Genomic DNA, 15,976 nt, shown 5'->3' with positions numbered 1-15,976 from the left:
CTTCCTTCCTGCCAGTCCATATTAGCAGTCCTACCTATTGTGTTCCACATCTGTATGAGGCCGAATACAAATAAAATTAAGAGGAAACAGGGACTTTTGCCTGCAGAGAACAGGCATGTTTTACCAAAGCGACTTCAAACAAGGGTGTTAAAGACAACAAGAGCTTAGAGCCAGAAGTTTACTGTATAAGATCTCCTCACCCATCCTTAAGTCTACACACACAGAACCACCTTAAACAACATAAAAACTACCTTAAAGTTTTAACTCCCCCAGAAATTCTTGATGTAAGAAATACGTAAGCTTGCATATATATCTTTACTTAATTTTTAGATTTTATTTAAATTTTAGGCTTTTCTTAATCATTAAATTATGTTGTAAATTACACCTTTGAAATACCGTAACTTAGAAAGCCATGGGATCATGTGTATGAGCTCACTGTAGACAGTGAAGCTGGGGCTCCCTGGGGAAGCCCATACCCACACTTGAATATGTCTCGTTCTTTCTCTAAGTGCCTCTCTTTCTTTTAACCCTGATACTTAAGGTCCATGTTAGAAGTGTCTTAAGTAAATTCCAGCTCTTCATCATATGCTTGCTCATTGAAATGCCTTCTGCAGTGGCGCTCCTAGGACTTGCCTTTCAGGTAACTCATTGGATGCTGAAGGCAGCCCCATGGAACCGTGTCTCTGCCTCCCCTGGCATGCACACATGGACGTGTGATCATCTGCTGAAATATATGCATACGTGTAAACAGACATAATGCCTGTGGTGGTTTGAGTCAGAATGCACTCACAGGCATATATTTGAATGCTTAGTCACCAGTTCGCAGTGTCTGAGAAGGATTAGAAGGTGCGGCCTTGTTGGAGGAGGTATGCCAACTGCGGGCACACTTTGAGGTTTTAAAAGCCCATGCCAGGCCAAGTGTCTTTCTCTCCTCTCTTTCCCCTCACTCCTTCTTGCCCCATCTGTGGATCAGCTGTAAGCTCCCAGTTACTGCTCCCAGCACCATGCTGCCCACCTGCTGCCATGGTCCATGACATGATGGTCTTGGACCCTAACCCTCTGGAACAGCAAGCCTCCAAATTCAATGCTTTCTTTTATAAGTAACCTTGGTGGCGGAGTTTTGTCACCACAATAGAAAAGTAACTAAGGCAGTGGGACTTGGCTCTCACCGTTTGGATTTCCAAAAGTGAACTCATATATGAAAGGTATCTTTTGCTTAATTCAGTGTCTTACAGTGACTTACCTGGGGTATAATAACTCACCCTTTTCAATAACTATAATTCTGTAGCATGGGTGTTACTGAAACTGTGAGTACAAGTAAATCAACTGGGAAGTTAGCTTACAAGGCTGAATCCTGGACTTGAAGACTGAGAAGAGAACCCAGGGAAAGAGCTGTAAAGAGCAGCCAGCTAGTACAGGAGAAACCCAGCGTGTGGTGTCATGAAAGGTAAGGAAAGGGACTTCAGGTGACAGAGGAAACAGTGCCAATGACACCAGAAGGATGCTGAGATTGTCAGTGAGCATCAGCAGTAGCAGAGCTTACCTGCCCAACTTCCTGTGTCAGCCAATGACTCCAGAAGGATGCTGAGACCTATCAGTGAGCATCCGCAGTAGCAGAGCTTACCTGCCCAACTTCCTGTGTCAGCAGAGAAACTGCTGCCATGGTCCATGACACGGTAGTCTTGGACCCTAACCCTCTGGAAATCCACAGACCAGCTCTTCACATCATCAGACCTGCCCTCTCCATCAACAGACCAACTCTGTGTCATCAGACCAGCTCCCTACATCAGCAAAGTGCCCCAAAATTTGTTAAGAATACAGCAGTCTTCCTGATGTACAATTTTAATGAAGGGTATTTTAGTCAACCACCATCCAAAACTTCAAAGGCAAAACTCTAGAAATTGATTTGTAAGTTGAAAACCGCATGCCATTTTGAGTTCAGTGATAAAAATCTCGGGCCATCCAGATCCCTCCAGCTTTGGCTGCGTACCACTCGCGGTCCATCATATCCACACTACATACACTACCTGCCCAGTAGTAACCCAGCCCCTTTCTCGCAGTTCACAATGGGTTGTATGTAGGGCCAGTACCAAACATGATGTCAGAGCATAGTGCCTCCAGAGGTGTTCACTGTAAAGTCAAAATTCAGTCATGGTCTCATTTTGCAGTTCTGGGTTATTATTGGTTGCTTTTTTTACTTCGTAAGAATATGGCTTGGAATTTCTTGTGTATGTGTGTGTCCATTCGTATAGAGGCAAGACTGCTTTCATCAGACCCAGATACGCCTTGAACACCCCAGGGAAACTGCTCCAGGCGGTGTCTTCCAGTCAATCGCACAGACACATGTTCCTGTTACAGGGGTCTTTCCTCTGCCAAGGACAGCTGGGGACCGGCAGCTGGCAACATGGATTACTGAACGAGAGGGACGGGAACATCATGCCTGGCTGCCTTGAGGGCCCGAGGCCAAGAAGGTCGTCTTTCTGTGCCACCTGAGCACAGCCCAGCGCTCTTGGATACCCATCTGATTCCCAGCGTACCTCCGTTTCCTGTTCAATGCTCTTCTTACTGCAATCCTATCTGTCAGTTTTGTACATGTATGCCTTGATCCGCATTGACAAAGGTTCTGGAAACGGTGCTACTCCTCTACCTCACTTGAGAATCCTATGATCCCTAGTGACAACATCCACAAACTGGTTTCCGGGGAAATCTTTGCAGGTCACTGGTTTCTTCTGCACTCTCAGAGGTCGGTGGAATCCCCAAGGCTTTCTCAGTGGCTCCAAACCCATCTCTCCTGTGGTGCCCTTGTTCTCCTGATTAGTTCTTTCTTCTCTAGTTCTAGTTCATCCAACCCCACCCCACCCCCCCGTGTGGGAAACGTGGTGCTCAACACTGGGACACGGAGCCCCTTCCCAGCTTGGAAAAGCACATGCTGGAGATGTGTTGAGTCACAGTAGCACAGATTCAGCAGGGGGCTGACATTCTAGGCTCCCCTGGCACCCTGAGAAGGTTGCCATCCTTTTGCTCAGATGTGGAGGAGGGGCAAGGTCAGATCCCAGAGGGATTTTATCAAATGGGGGAGGGAGACTATTTGAGTTGTGGTTTAGTTTGATAGGGCTCTGACAGAGAAACAGATGTGAAGAAGGCATTTCTCTGATGTGCAGAGGGAGCTAGAATTTGAAGCACCAAAAGGCCCATTGTGAGTTAAACTGAGGAGAAACAGTCCAGCTGCTGATTGCCTATCTCAGAAAGCCTTACCCTGCCTGGTAACCATGGTGACTTACCCAAGGTGTTCATGGTTGTGTTAATAGTGTTAATCAGAGTGCAGAGGCAGAGGCCTTGCATCCTAGTCCTCAGGAGGCAGAGACACTCTTATCTTTTTTGAATTTGAAAGCTTCCTAATCTATACAAAGAGTTCTAGGCTAGCCCAGGTTACACAGTGAGACCCTGTCTAAAAAAAGATAAACTATATGTTATTATTATATTATTAAATAGTGACTAATGTGTGTATTGTACTAAACCATACAAAGTTTTCTATGTATACTATTTTGTTTTCACAACAATCTGATATGTTGATATAAGTTTTTGCACAGGCTGAAGTAGAGGCTCTTCTGGGACACCCATGAAACTGCCTAGTATGTTTACATAGGCTTATAAGGCAGGTATGTTGTAGAATGATATTTTTGTACACCCTGAAGATGTGTCTCTCTGCCAAGGCACCTTCTGATTGGCTTAATAAAGAGCTGAACAACCAATAGCTAGTCAGAAGAGGATATATGGGACTTCCAGACAGAGATAGGAACTCTGGGAAGAATCTGAGGCATGTGAGATTTGCCAGTGAGCACAGCAAGTCAGACGCACAGTATGGAGGAGAGGTAACGAGCCACACGGCAGAATGTAGATTATATAAATAATCTATAGGTTATACATACTCTATAATATATATGTAATCTGCAAATTATATAATTAATAATTGGGTTAATTTAAGTTATAAAAGCTAGTTGGGAACAAGCCTAAGCTAATGTCAAGCTTTCATAATTAATAAGAAGTCTCTGTGTCATTATTTGGGAGCTGGCAGCCCAAAGTCTGACTACACAGGTCCTAACAACATCTAATAGTTCTTTTTAACAGATGATTCTTTTGTTATTTTTATGTGTATATGTGTGCCTGTGTGAGTTTGTGTGCACCAGGTGCCTGCAGGGGCCCACAGAGGCCAGGAGGCTGTTGCATTCCCTGGAATCAGAGCAGTAGTTGGTTGTGAGCCATCACACGGGTGCTGAGACCTGAACCCAGGTCCTCTGTAGGAGCAGTCAGTGCTCTTAGCTGCTCAACCATTCCTCCAGCCCTGCACCTGTCAGTTCTCACTCTGTTTGATGACTGTAGAGACCCGGAAATGTGAGCCTATTCCACCTTGTCTGAAGATCAGAGAGTTTGAGATTACTTTTGCTCTTTCAAAGTAAATAAATTAGAGAGTCTGGCCTAGGGTGTGGTTAATTAGTATTTTGAGTGTTGAAGGAGATCTGCTTTACCTGGACCAAAGGTTGGAGAATTCAAGTCTATTCCTTGTGTCATGCTAATGAAGTCTGTTGCCTCCCCCTCCCCTTTTGGAGTGAAGTATATAAGCATATGGAAGAATAAACGAGAGGAATTTAGTATTCGCTGAATGTCCCAATGCTGTTCTATGTTTCTGTCTTAGTTCTTCTATATCTCTGTTCCTAACATTTCCAATCCTTATGCTCCTACCCTGGAACATGTGAGTTATGTTGAAGTTGGCTTTTGACATACGGCAGCCCAACATGGCACGGTTTTCGACAGATGGCCAAATGCACTAAGTAATAAGTACTTCCCATGTGCTGATGAGGCCTATGTCCGAAATCCTGGAACCTGGAAACTGACGGTGTTCAGACGAGGACATCCTTAAGCATGCAGTCACGGATCTGGAAACGGGGAGATCATCCTGATTGTTCTCTGGGACCTTAAATGCCAAGGCAAGTATCCCTGTGACAGACCCTGGGACCTCAGGAGCGAGACTTAATGACATGTCCACGGTTATGAATGCTTACAGGAGCAGAGGTGGTGGCACGTGCCAGTGTTCAGAGCACTTCAGAGGCAGAAGAGGGAGGATCATGAATTCAAGGTCAGGCTGGACTAGTTAGTGAGACTCTTCTCAAAAATAAATAGATAAAAACAAAACAACTACTGACAGCCAGCAGAAACTGAAGGAGAGAAGGAAGATTCCTGGCCGGGAGATTCCAGAGGCACAAGGCCCTGCCTGCACTTAGAATCTATATCTGGCCAGCGGGCTCCTAAATTGAAGTTATTTTAAGTCTGTGGTTTTGCATAGCAACCATGGAAAAAGAGTACAGTACCCCAGAATTGCTCACTTAGTCACGGGAGTGACTAAAAAACCGGCACCATCTATCTATTTGGGGACCAAAGACTAAAGAGTGGCTCATGGTGACTCCTTTAGGAGCGTGACTTTATAAGCAACAGAGGTGGGGCTGGTGGTGGCTGTGACAGACTGAAGGGTCAGAGTCAAGATGACCCGGGAGAAAAAAGTGGAGGCTGAATCAAAGAGCTCTGTAAACAAATTAAGGTACCAACGAAGCCGCCTTCTCTAACAGCCTGGGCCCTCGGCATTACACTCTCAGTGTCTGGAAGGTTCCGAGGAGAACAGGAACGGGATTTTGTTCAGGCTGAGGTAGAGGCCCTTCAGGGACACACATGAAACGGCCTGGTCAACAGCTGGATAGTTCCATCTGAACATCTGGAGCTGGGGACAAAGAGGAGCGTCCCTGGCAGTGTGTGCAGCAGGGTAAGTCCTGTGGAGGATGATCACCCAGGTAAGAGGGGGACTCCTAACCTCACCTATTCCAGACAAGGAGGGCAGATACGGGCAGTGAACCCTGACGGAGTACTTAGAAAGGGAAAGGGGAATTAAGGAGTCCCCTTGGGAATCCTGGGAGATTTCCCCCCTCCATCTCTCATCTTTCCCATAGAATCTGAGAACATTTGATGTTTTTGAACTGTTTTTTTTTTTTTTTTGGCTTTCACTTTCCATTCTTAGTTTTACAGAGAACAAGACTGGAATGTAAACACACACTTCATTGTTCTCTTAGAAGCATAATTCTAAAGAATCTGCACATCCCTATAACCAACTAGGCTAGACGGCAGAAACTGGCCATTATGGCTCGTAAGGGATGGAGGAACTGACGGTGCAGTTAGTAATCATGATGCTGGTGTCACAGCTAACAGTCGGGGAGGTTGTCTTTCCGCGAACGCAAAACGCTGAGCTGGTAAACTCCCGCTGCCTCCGCAAACAAGAACCGCAGAGAAAAGCTTTCCATCTGTCACCTGGCAGAGCGCCTTTGAAACAGGCCCAGCTCGCTCTCAGCGCTGTCTGCAGACAGAGTAGCCCCGAGCCGCTGACCCCCACCCCTCCCGCCGCCCCGCCCACAGACTCCGCCTCTCCCCCTCCCCTCCCAGGCCCACTGTATTTGCTGTTTGCCAGACCACGACTAAAGAACCAGCTTGGCTCCTTCTCTCCCTCCCAAGCTTCCCTGGTTCTGTTCACTGGTCTTCGACCCTGCTATCTCTGCAAGGACACTGTTTTGTTTTTTCCTGGTCCTTTTGACTCACTTGTGCCTCCTTGGGTTAAACTCTCCTCTAAGAGCGAGGCACACCCCTAAAGAGCACTTCAGACACCCCCACCTACTTCAGACACCCCCACTGCACACACGGCACACCCTGCCCCGCAGTCCCGCAGCGTGGGCAGTCTTACTTGACTGGAGCTTGGGGTCACATTCAGTGGGGCACGGAGCCTTGTCACAACATTGGGCCATCTTGTCCCAAAAGGCTGTCTCCCGCCAGCCCCAACGTGGCAGAAGAAATACTCCGCTCGGAGCCCCACCCTCTGAGCTGTGCCTTTGTGATGCGTCGCTATGGAAACACCCGGCAGCCTTCCTTTCCAACGAGGCTCTGGCCCCACGGCCCAGAGGGTAGATACTTCACAGGGGTGGGTTGGGGGTGTATCCCTGGCCTTCACCGGCTTCTCTAGTCCTAGCAATACTTTCCACGCCATTGTTTTGTGTACTGGCAAACAGGAGCAAACTGAAAGCTAGTTTCAGACCTTGTGTACTGGTGTACACGTGTGAGTGTGACCCCAGAATTAGAAGGCTAAGGTAGGAAGGAGGCCAAATCCGGAAAGAGATGCCTTGCCTCAAAATATTGAATACCTCAAGTATTAAAAACACCAAAGTGGACTGCCAGATTCCCAACGACACATTTGTGTCCACTCATAAATTTCAGTGCAAGCAATTGTAGGCAAGGAAGGCCTGGAAATTTGCATGCGCAGGATCTAGTATGAGTGGAAAGGCGCTTGGAGGTTCTCTAACAGGTCCCTGCTAGGGTCAACCCAGAGCCTAAGCCAGGAAACACTAGGGTCAGGCTAATTACAAAGAAAAGCTTATTTTGCCTTGAGGCTTTTTTTGGGGGGGGGGGGTGTACAAGTCCAAAGGGGTGTTCAGGCATGGTGGCACAGGACTGCATTTCCAGCACTTGGGAGGTGGAGGCTGTAATGGTCTCTGTCTCTTTAAGAGACAAGCCACGCCCACTTCCTCCCCCATCCGCTGAGGCAAGCTGATCTTCAGCTTCCTGCCTTCAGCTTCCTGCCTGAGTTCTCTCTTTTTTTCTAGCTCCCTCTCTGAGAGGCAGCTTCCAGCTCCCTCTTCTCTCCTCTCTCTCATCGCTCGGTCGGGCCGCGGTGTTCCCTCGAGTCCAAGCGTCCTTTTTCGTGTAGCCTGTCTCCGCTACTGCCCGGTGGCATCATGGCTGTGTTTGTCGTCGCTCTCCTGGCCTTGCAGGTGATGGGTACCTTAGGGAATGAATTTAGCATATTAAGGTCGCCAGGGTCTGTTGTTTTCCGAAATGGAAACTGGCCCATACCAGGAGATCGAATCCCAGACGTGGCTGCATTGTCCATGGGCTTCTCAGTAAAAGAAGACCTATCTTGGCCAGGGCTTGCAGTGGGTAACCTGTTCCACCGGCCACGGGCTACCATTATGGTGGTGGTGAAGGGAGTGGACAAACTGGCTCTGCCCGCGGGCAGTGTCCTCTCCTACCCTTTGGAGAATGCAGTTCCTTTCAGTCTCGACAGTGTTGCGAATTCCATCCACTCCTTATTTTCTGAAGAAACTCCTGTGGTTTTGCAGTGGGCTCCCAGTGAGGAAAGAGCAGATATGGTGGGGAAAGCAAACTCTGTTTTTGAAGACCTTTCCGTCACATTACGGCAACTACGTACTCGTCTGTTTCAAGAAAACTCGGTCCTCAACTCTCTTCCCCTCAGTTCTCTGAGCAGGAATAATGAAGCTGACCTGCTCTTCCTTTCTGAACTGCAAGTGCTGCATGATATTTCCAGCTTGTTGGCTTGTCATAAGCATCTAGCCAAGGATCATTCTCCCGACTTGTATTCATTGGAGCTGGCGGGATTGGATGAACTTGGGAGGCGCTATGGGGAAGACTCTGAACAATTCAGGGATGCCTCTAGGATCCTTGTGGATGCTCTCCAGAAGTTTGCAGATGACATGTACAGTCTCTACGGTGGGAACGCAGTGGTAGAGTTAGTGACTGTCAAATCATTTGACACGTCGCTTGTGAGGAAGTCAAGGGCCATCCTTGAGGCAAAACAAGAGACCGCCCCAAATCCCTATAACCTTGCCTATAAGTATAAATTGGAGTATTCAGTGGTTTTCAACTTGGTACTGTGGATTATGATCGGCTTGGCCTTGGCTGTGATCATCACCTCTTACAACATTTGGAATATGGATCCTGGATATGATAGCATCATTTACAGGATGACAAACCAGAAGATTCGGATGGATTGAGTTTTCCTTACGCTGCACTTAGATAACAGGTTTTGGGAATTGGCTGTTCTGTTAAAGTATATCTTTTAGTATGGTTTAAAGTAGATGGTATACCTTAAATTTATTTTAAAGAAAACATACATTTTGTTCTCTATTTTGTGTGTGCCTGTTGTTTCCTTAGAGTGGTTTATAGTGTTAACACAATTGAATTGTGATGTAGATTCCATAGATGTTCAAATATTGTTGATATAGCCATGGAATAACATAATTTCATTCCATTTAATACGTTTAGAAATATGCACTGAAGGAAATATAAACCATTTAGAGTAGTTGTGTGTTTCATGTTAGAGAATGCACTGGGTTTCTTAGAAGCTTTCACATGCTTGAGTTCCTTGCACAGGACAGATAAATCCTAGTTCAGCTGTTATTCACTATGAACTATTTGTAAATGTCTCAATCTGATGTAAATATCTCTGAGACAGGAGGGAAGGTTTTAACTAAGAGTAGCCCAAAAATACTGGATATGCTTATACAATAGCTTAGTTTTGGAAGTGTGTGTGTGTGTGTGTGTGTGTGTGTGTGTGTGATTGGCAGGTTAGCTGTTTTTAATCTCTTCTGCAAGTTTGGTGATCTGTGTGATTTAGTAGAGATATTAAAACATTAAAAATACTGTGTTGATTTCAGACTAACCGAGAGCCATGTCAGGTGATCAAGTTCTCCCATCTTTACTGAGGTATACCCTGCCTTGTCCCCTGCTTTACTTATGTTTTTGTCTCTAAATTCTTCTTGCTGACTCTGTTACATGTGTGTTTTGAGAAGTGGCATGCCTTTGGTAGGGCCCACCAAGAGCATCCACTTCGCCCAATTCCTGTTTATTCTATGTATGAGTGTTCAACTTAAATACACCCATGTTTAGTGTTATATATTATAATTGTCTGTTTATTGCATCTCATTCCAGACTACAAAAACAGTAAGTCTCATGTTTTAAACTGGTATGTACTTTTAAGTTCCTTACAAAAATACTTTATATTTAATCCATTCCTCATTTAAAATATATTAAGATGTTCTCTACTGTTGTCAGTTCTGCCGTTAACCTATTGCAAGCAGTTTTTTCTTCTTTCTGTCTTTTTATGAATGTGAGTCTTACCTGTTGAGAGTCAGTACAGTCAAGCTCAGACCTAGCTTTCCAGGCAGATTCTATACTGTAGTTACACCTAATAAACAGCCCTCAACTGCTCAGAGATCTGGGGAATATGACATTTAAATATTTAATTATTAAAAAGCTTTTCATAACAAAGGGACAGTTTGGCTCCTAGTAGCAACACTCTACTTCCTCCAAAGAAGACAGAAAACAAATGGGCACATAACAACGTCCATCTGCAATTCGCTGCAACTGCCAAGTGCTGACCACTGGGCAAATTGCCTTTCATTTAAATTAAAGATCTCCAGATGTGGACAGAATCGCTGGAATCGACAGCCTAGCTACTCAGGTCAAGGTAGGCTTGTCTTCCTACAGATTTCTTAGCCCACAGGATCTTCTGGAGTCTGGCAGGCCCTGCACTAAACAGCAAAAGGCAAATGTGACCTTCATGAAGCAACCATGGAGGACCCTGAGGAGTAGCTCTAGGTATTGACCAAGTAAGTTCTCTGTTGTTTTTTAATCAGTAACTCAAGTAAAATTTTATCTTTCTCAAAGATCTCTGATGCAGTTTGACAGCTGAGAGGTTTTGTCAGTTTAAAAGGACAACCTCACCAAACAAATTTCAGTAAAATACAAATACAAGATCTGCAAGTTATAAAGGTGCGAGAACAAATACAAGTTATCAAACTTCTCTCTCATGCTGCCTTCCATAGTCTTAAAAATACTTTTCATTGTGCAAAAATATCTGTCACAGTCATTCTGACATAAATATGCTACTGTTTATACAATGTGTATGTCTAAAACTTCTGTTTTCACAAACCCAAAGAATTCTTGTGAGCTCCAGGGAGCTGAATTGAAGGAGCCACCTTAAACAGGTCAGACACATCCCCCTCAATTCCCTGGTCCTAAAATTGTTTTTCCTTAACTTTGTCCTCTGTTCTGCCGATACCTTAAACAGGTGTAAGAGACACCAGACATTTCCACACCACAAACACCAGACAGGAGCAAAGAGCCCAACTATGCCAGGATGTGACCAGTACCCAGCAAAGGTCCCCCCCCTCCCCGCCCAAAGACAATGCCCACAAATAAGCAGGAAGAAGTCTGAAGAATCCACCGTCCCAATTCCTTTAACCTGTGATGCCTAACCTCCCGCCTTTTTATTATAAAAAAGAGATGGGAATGTAATGATCTGTCTCTTTAACAAACAAGCCATGCCCACTCCCTCCCCCATTCTGAGGCAAGCTGATTTTCAGCTTCCAGCCTGAGTTCTCTCTCTTTTCCATCTTCCTCTCAGAGAGGCAGCTTCAACCTCCCCCCCCCACTCTGCCTCTCTGCTCTTCTCCCCTTCTCCCTTCTCCTCCATAACCCCCTGAATAAATATCCAACCTCACTCTGCATGGTATGCCTATCTGTCTCTCACCCGCCGCCACTGCCACATGGCTCACCTCGGAGACCTGCAGCATGGTCTCATGTGCAGTCTCTGCCTTGGACTGACTGCTCTTGGGACCCCCTGCCCACTGCCTGCCCCTGCTGGGGAGCCCACAGCAAGCTACTCAGGGATCCGCAGCAATTTTTATTTTTCCATTACAGAGGCAGCAGACCAAGAGTTCAGAATCACCCTCTACTACATAGTGTGTTCAAGGGCAGCCTGGGTTACAGGAGACCCTGTTTTTAAAAAGTATAAAAACATACAAACTTCATTTCCAGTACCAACCATTGGATGCAGTGAGGGCCAATACGCTACTGTATGCTGGCCCACCCACCTGCCCACCTGTGTATGCATGCTAGAGTCTGACTTTTTATTCTCCATTTGTGACCACTCTGTGCCAGAGAAATTTTTATGCAAGCTAGGTGTATAAGGTTTACAAAACAGATACACAGGTCAAACATTTATTAATAACCACAGGGAACTTTATTTTAAAACAAGTCATTGCTGTGCATATAATTTTACCATCTATGAAAGATAAAAGCAAATTTTCATACTAATGAGATGGTTTTGCTTGTTTGTTTTATATAAAGAATTAAATCTTGGCTGAATATTAGATGCTACCGGGTTCACTGTCTTCAGCTCTTCTCAGCATTGGCCAGTACTTTGATTTCTGTAATCACCAACACCGGAATACCATTTTGCATAAATACCAAGTACAAAGTGCCAGAAGTATGCTTAGTCCCATTTCAAAAACGGAAGTTCTGCCCCAACCCTAATCCAAAACTCATTACCAGATCTTTATGAAACTCAAGTCAGCAAATCAAATAGCCCTTTTTTTAAATGGAGCATTCCTGATTGAGGCTTAGAGGAAAATAGCAAAACCTTCCTTGGTGGTCTGAGTGTGGGTGTGTACAGCGTGTGCAGAAAATGTGCATCATAACTTCACCCAGAGATCATTACGATCTATAACTGTCTCCATGGATACCATAAACCCTGACTCCCTGTTTATCACCATGTAATAACCTGGTCTCCTTGCTCAGATCTATGTAATAACCCAGCTCTCTATTCAACTCTATATGATAAACACCCTAAGCTTTCGGGGTCCTGGGGTTACATGATTAATTTTGAACTAACATTTAACACTGTACATGCAGGAAACTTAGTGCTGTTTGCAGCCCCTCGTTCACTCACAGGACCCCTCTGTAGGACCAGCCATGGCAAGCTCAATAGAGGCCTGACTCTCAGTAGTTTACCTGGTTCCAAGAAAGATCACAAACTGAGACCACCTAGGCACCAGCCAGGAACAGAAAATTCAAAGGAAATTCCTAAAATTCCAACCATTGTAGAAAGGATCACCTGCCAGCACACACCCATCCTTTTCACCAGGACACCCCTAGACAAATGTCAGCTACCATAAAAGCCAACCCTAACTGAGCTCAGGACTCTCTGATCACTCCAATACTATGGATACATGGAGAGTCTGAGTTTGCGAACTTGTGTAAGAATAAAGGCTCTTTGCTTTTACATACAGAACTCGGTCTCCTAGTTGGTTTTGGGGGGACTCTGTGATCTGGGCATATCATTCCCTCATAGCACAAGAAGCTGCGTGTTCATCACTGGGTGCAGACAATATCTTGTGTTCATATTCCTGGCAACTTCTGATTATAAGTCACATAGTAGGTGCTTAGTAACTACTGAACGGTTCCAGAAAAGAAGACAGCTACCATTCACTCTTGGGAAGAGGGCTCAGGAAATACGCAATGGAGATTTCTGGAAACATGTTTAGTAGGTGATTGACAGTCTGGCCTTTCATCCCAGCACTCTGAGAATCTGAGACAAACCTGGTCAACATAATGAGTCTAGCCCACCCAGGGCTGGGTAAGGAAATCCTGTTTTTTTAAAAAGGAAATAAAAATAACAAATTTACCCTAAAAGGAATAATTGTAACATAAGATCTTAGAGGAAAATAAGGCCTCCCAAAGAGGACTTTATTTTATTAAGAAACATTGAGATCATCAAAGATCACAAATGTGTCTGCAAGCGACATTTTTATGATTTATTTTTATCATTTTTAAATGTGTGTGTGTGTGTGTGTGTGTGTGTGTGTGAGAGAGAGAGAGAGAGAGAGAGAGAGAGAGAGAGAGAGAGAGGTGGGCAGGTACCTGAGGAGAGCTGAAGAGGACATTAGATCCCTTGGAACTGGAGTTACAGGAAGCTATGAGTCACTGGATGTGGATGGGGGAGTCTGGATGCAGGTGCTGGGAACTGGACTTTGGTCCTCTGCAAAAACCACAGAGCATCATCTTTAAAATTAAGAACTAATTCAGAACGTTCTGTTAGGGGAGCCTCATACACACAATGTCAGGAATGTAGCACATTTTAATGCAGTAAACAGCAGAAGAAGTTAAGAGGCACAGACGTCTGTCAATGGTATTTAAAAAGGAATGAGTCTAAATTAGGGTTTAGTAGTGGCATCTAAATTAAGAAAGTGACACCCAATAACAGATTAGCTGTCTGGAAATGGTAGGGCTGATTAGCATAGCATAATTTAAGATAAATATATATTTAAAGCAGAGCAATGAGCATATAGAATTTTTAAAGTGAGTTCTTATTAATATCTTAGATTTGTTTCCTCTTAGGCGAGCTAAAATGTGGGGTGTGCACTGAATGCAAATCCAGAAGCCATCTTTGTCACTTTCCCTCTGGGGGAAAGTGGGTCCTTTTGTGAGCTCCAGGTCTCTTGTCTGTAAACACTGGGCTTACAAAGGCATAACCCTGACCACAGTTTATCAGCGGTAACCCACACAAGCGTAGGTATTTCTTTTTCCTCATTTCTACTCCATGTCTCCATTCTTATTATAGTTCCTCGTCTCTACTCAGCATATATATTTTGGTCTGGGTCTACATTACTGTGAGTGGCATGGCCAGGTTCCTGACTTTGAAGTTTGTTTGCCTGAGGCAAGCCTATAACTGATTAAGCCTTTGCCTGTTTGGTTAGTTCTGTGGTGTGCTTTCCTTTCTTCTCTCTCCTCTCAAGAAACACTGCTTGTGTATTGAATATGAGCTGCGTGGTGACCCTGAAAGCAGCACCCTAGATATGACAGGGGCTTGCAGACAGCCTGCGCAAAGACAAGACGTCTGCGTCTCAAGGATGCGTGGAGCCAGCCAAGCAAAGGGGGAGGGGGCAATACCTAGAAGAGAAGTGGAGTCCGGAGATGCTGAACACTTTCTCGGTGCTGTGCTGCAAAGAGTGATGGGGGAGGATGCGGGCACAGAGCTTGTGGCAACAGGACTGGGTTCTGCAAGACCAACAGCGGAGCTACAGGTCACCTGAGTGAGGCGGCGGCTCAATTAGTGACTTGCTCAATGCCCAGCGAGTGAAGGTACCAAGCTGAACTTTAGGAGAACTCAGAACTGCCACTCAGGAAACAAAACATTTAGGTCACTGACTTGCCTCAGTAGTTTTGCATAGATCTCAAGCAACGGAGATGTGGATTCAGTAGGTTAAAAGTTAACCAGTTGTCAAAGACTGTGTGGTTGCCCAGGGGTCTGATCAGACACCTTGGACCACTTTTGGGTTTACAGTCCTACTGCAGCCAGAGTCTGTTGGTGTCCAGGGACAATGCTGCCACTGGGACCATGCCAATCTGGGTGACCTTTGCCACCACCTGGGTCCATGGTGATAACCAGACCCAGGCTGCTACTGAGGACCATGTCTAGGTTCATGATCCTACTGTATTTGAGGTCTGTGTTGAAGTCCATGGTCCAAGTTGCCATCAAAAGCCACATGGACCCTTGGGTCTGGGCCACAACCTATAACCTTGATGGTGTCCAGGGCCCATGCTGTGGCCAGAGCCATCCTGAAATGGGTGGGCGGGGCATCCACCTGGAGCCTGGGTTCATAGTCCTACTGCAGCCAGGGTCTGCACTAAGTCAAGTCCCGTATTGCCACCAAAGGTCACATAGAAGCCCAGGGTTAGGGCCACAACGTGAGGCCTCAATAGTGTCCAGGGACCACGTTACTATCAAAATCATCCCAACCCGAGTCAGGATGGTCTGTTTGCGCTTCCACCCAAAGTCAGGATGTTGTCCAGGCCCACGTTGCTGCCAAGGACCATGTCTGGGTCCATGGTCAAGCTGTAGCTGGTGTCTGTGTTGATGTTGAGGATTGTGTCACCTCGGGCCCATAGGAACCATGCTGAGCTGGCTCAGCGCTTCTTCTGTCCAAGAAAAGCTAGCCTTGTCTCTCACTAAACATTCTAGCAAGAGAGCTGACCCTCATGGGAGAGTGGGCCTCTGTACTTGGAAGAGATGGCCCCAACCCACCCCACAGGCGGGGTGAGCCGACCCTGAGGGTATGGGCATAGGGGAGCTAATGCCAGCCCCCTCACCTGAGGCGGGTGGCCCCAGGGACCCAGACTGACCTGCTCAGCTACCACTCAGGCCCACAGCCAGGCCTTGGGTTGGCCCACCCTCACATCTACCCCATCTAGGACCTGCCAGCGCGTGTGAAGGGATTGGTCCTGGGGAACAATGCCCGCAGGATTT

The 15,976-nt window shown here is 45.9% G+C and overlaps 2 protein-coding genes across 3 annotated transcripts in view; one reads left to right on the top strand and one right to left on the bottom strand.

Moving 5' to 3' along the window:
- Tex26 (testis expressed 26) overlaps positions 1-6,857 on the bottom strand; it is a 32,237-nt gene extending 25,380 nt beyond the window's left edge. The window contains exon 1 of one of the 2 annotated variants that reach the window (XM_041678217.1): positions 6,779-6,857. In XM_041678217.1, coding sequence (XP_041534151.1) covers positions 6,779-6,839 — 61 coding nt within the window. In that variant the 5' untranslated portion in view covers positions 6,840-6,857. The remainder of the gene's footprint in view (positions 1-6,778) is intronic. The other variant, XM_041678218.1, reaches the window with a different exon arrangement.
- LOC121465046 (renin receptor-like) lies at positions 5,483-8,952 on the top strand. Its single transcript, XM_041678216.1, has 2 exons — positions 5,483-5,840; positions 7,692-8,952. The coding sequence occupies exon 2, from the start codon at positions 7,824-7,826 to the stop codon at positions 8,877-8,879; it is 1,056 nt and encodes a 351-aa protein (XP_041534150.1). The 5' UTR covers positions 5,483-5,840; positions 7,692-7,823; the 3' UTR covers positions 8,880-8,952.
- The last annotated feature ends 7,024 nt before the right edge of the window (positions 8,953-15,976 follow it).

The sequence above is a fragment of the Microtus oregoni genome, unplaced genomic scaffold, assembly GCF_018167655.1.
Source record: "Microtus oregoni isolate MIOR12 unplaced genomic scaffold, Mior012 000029F_ref0000214, whole genome shotgun sequence".
NCBI lineage: Eukaryota > Metazoa > Chordata > Mammalia > Rodentia > Cricetidae > Microtus > Microtus oregoni.
The sequence above is the reverse complement of the archived record's forward strand: the minus strand, read 5'-3'. Positions and strand labels throughout refer to the sequence as shown.

What these genes read in the sequence shown, in the direction of transcription:
- LOC121465046 (XM_041678216.1), top strand. Translation starts at nt 7,824, where the DNA reads ATGGCTGTGTTTGTCGTCGCTCTCCTGGCCTTGCAGGTGATGGGTACC.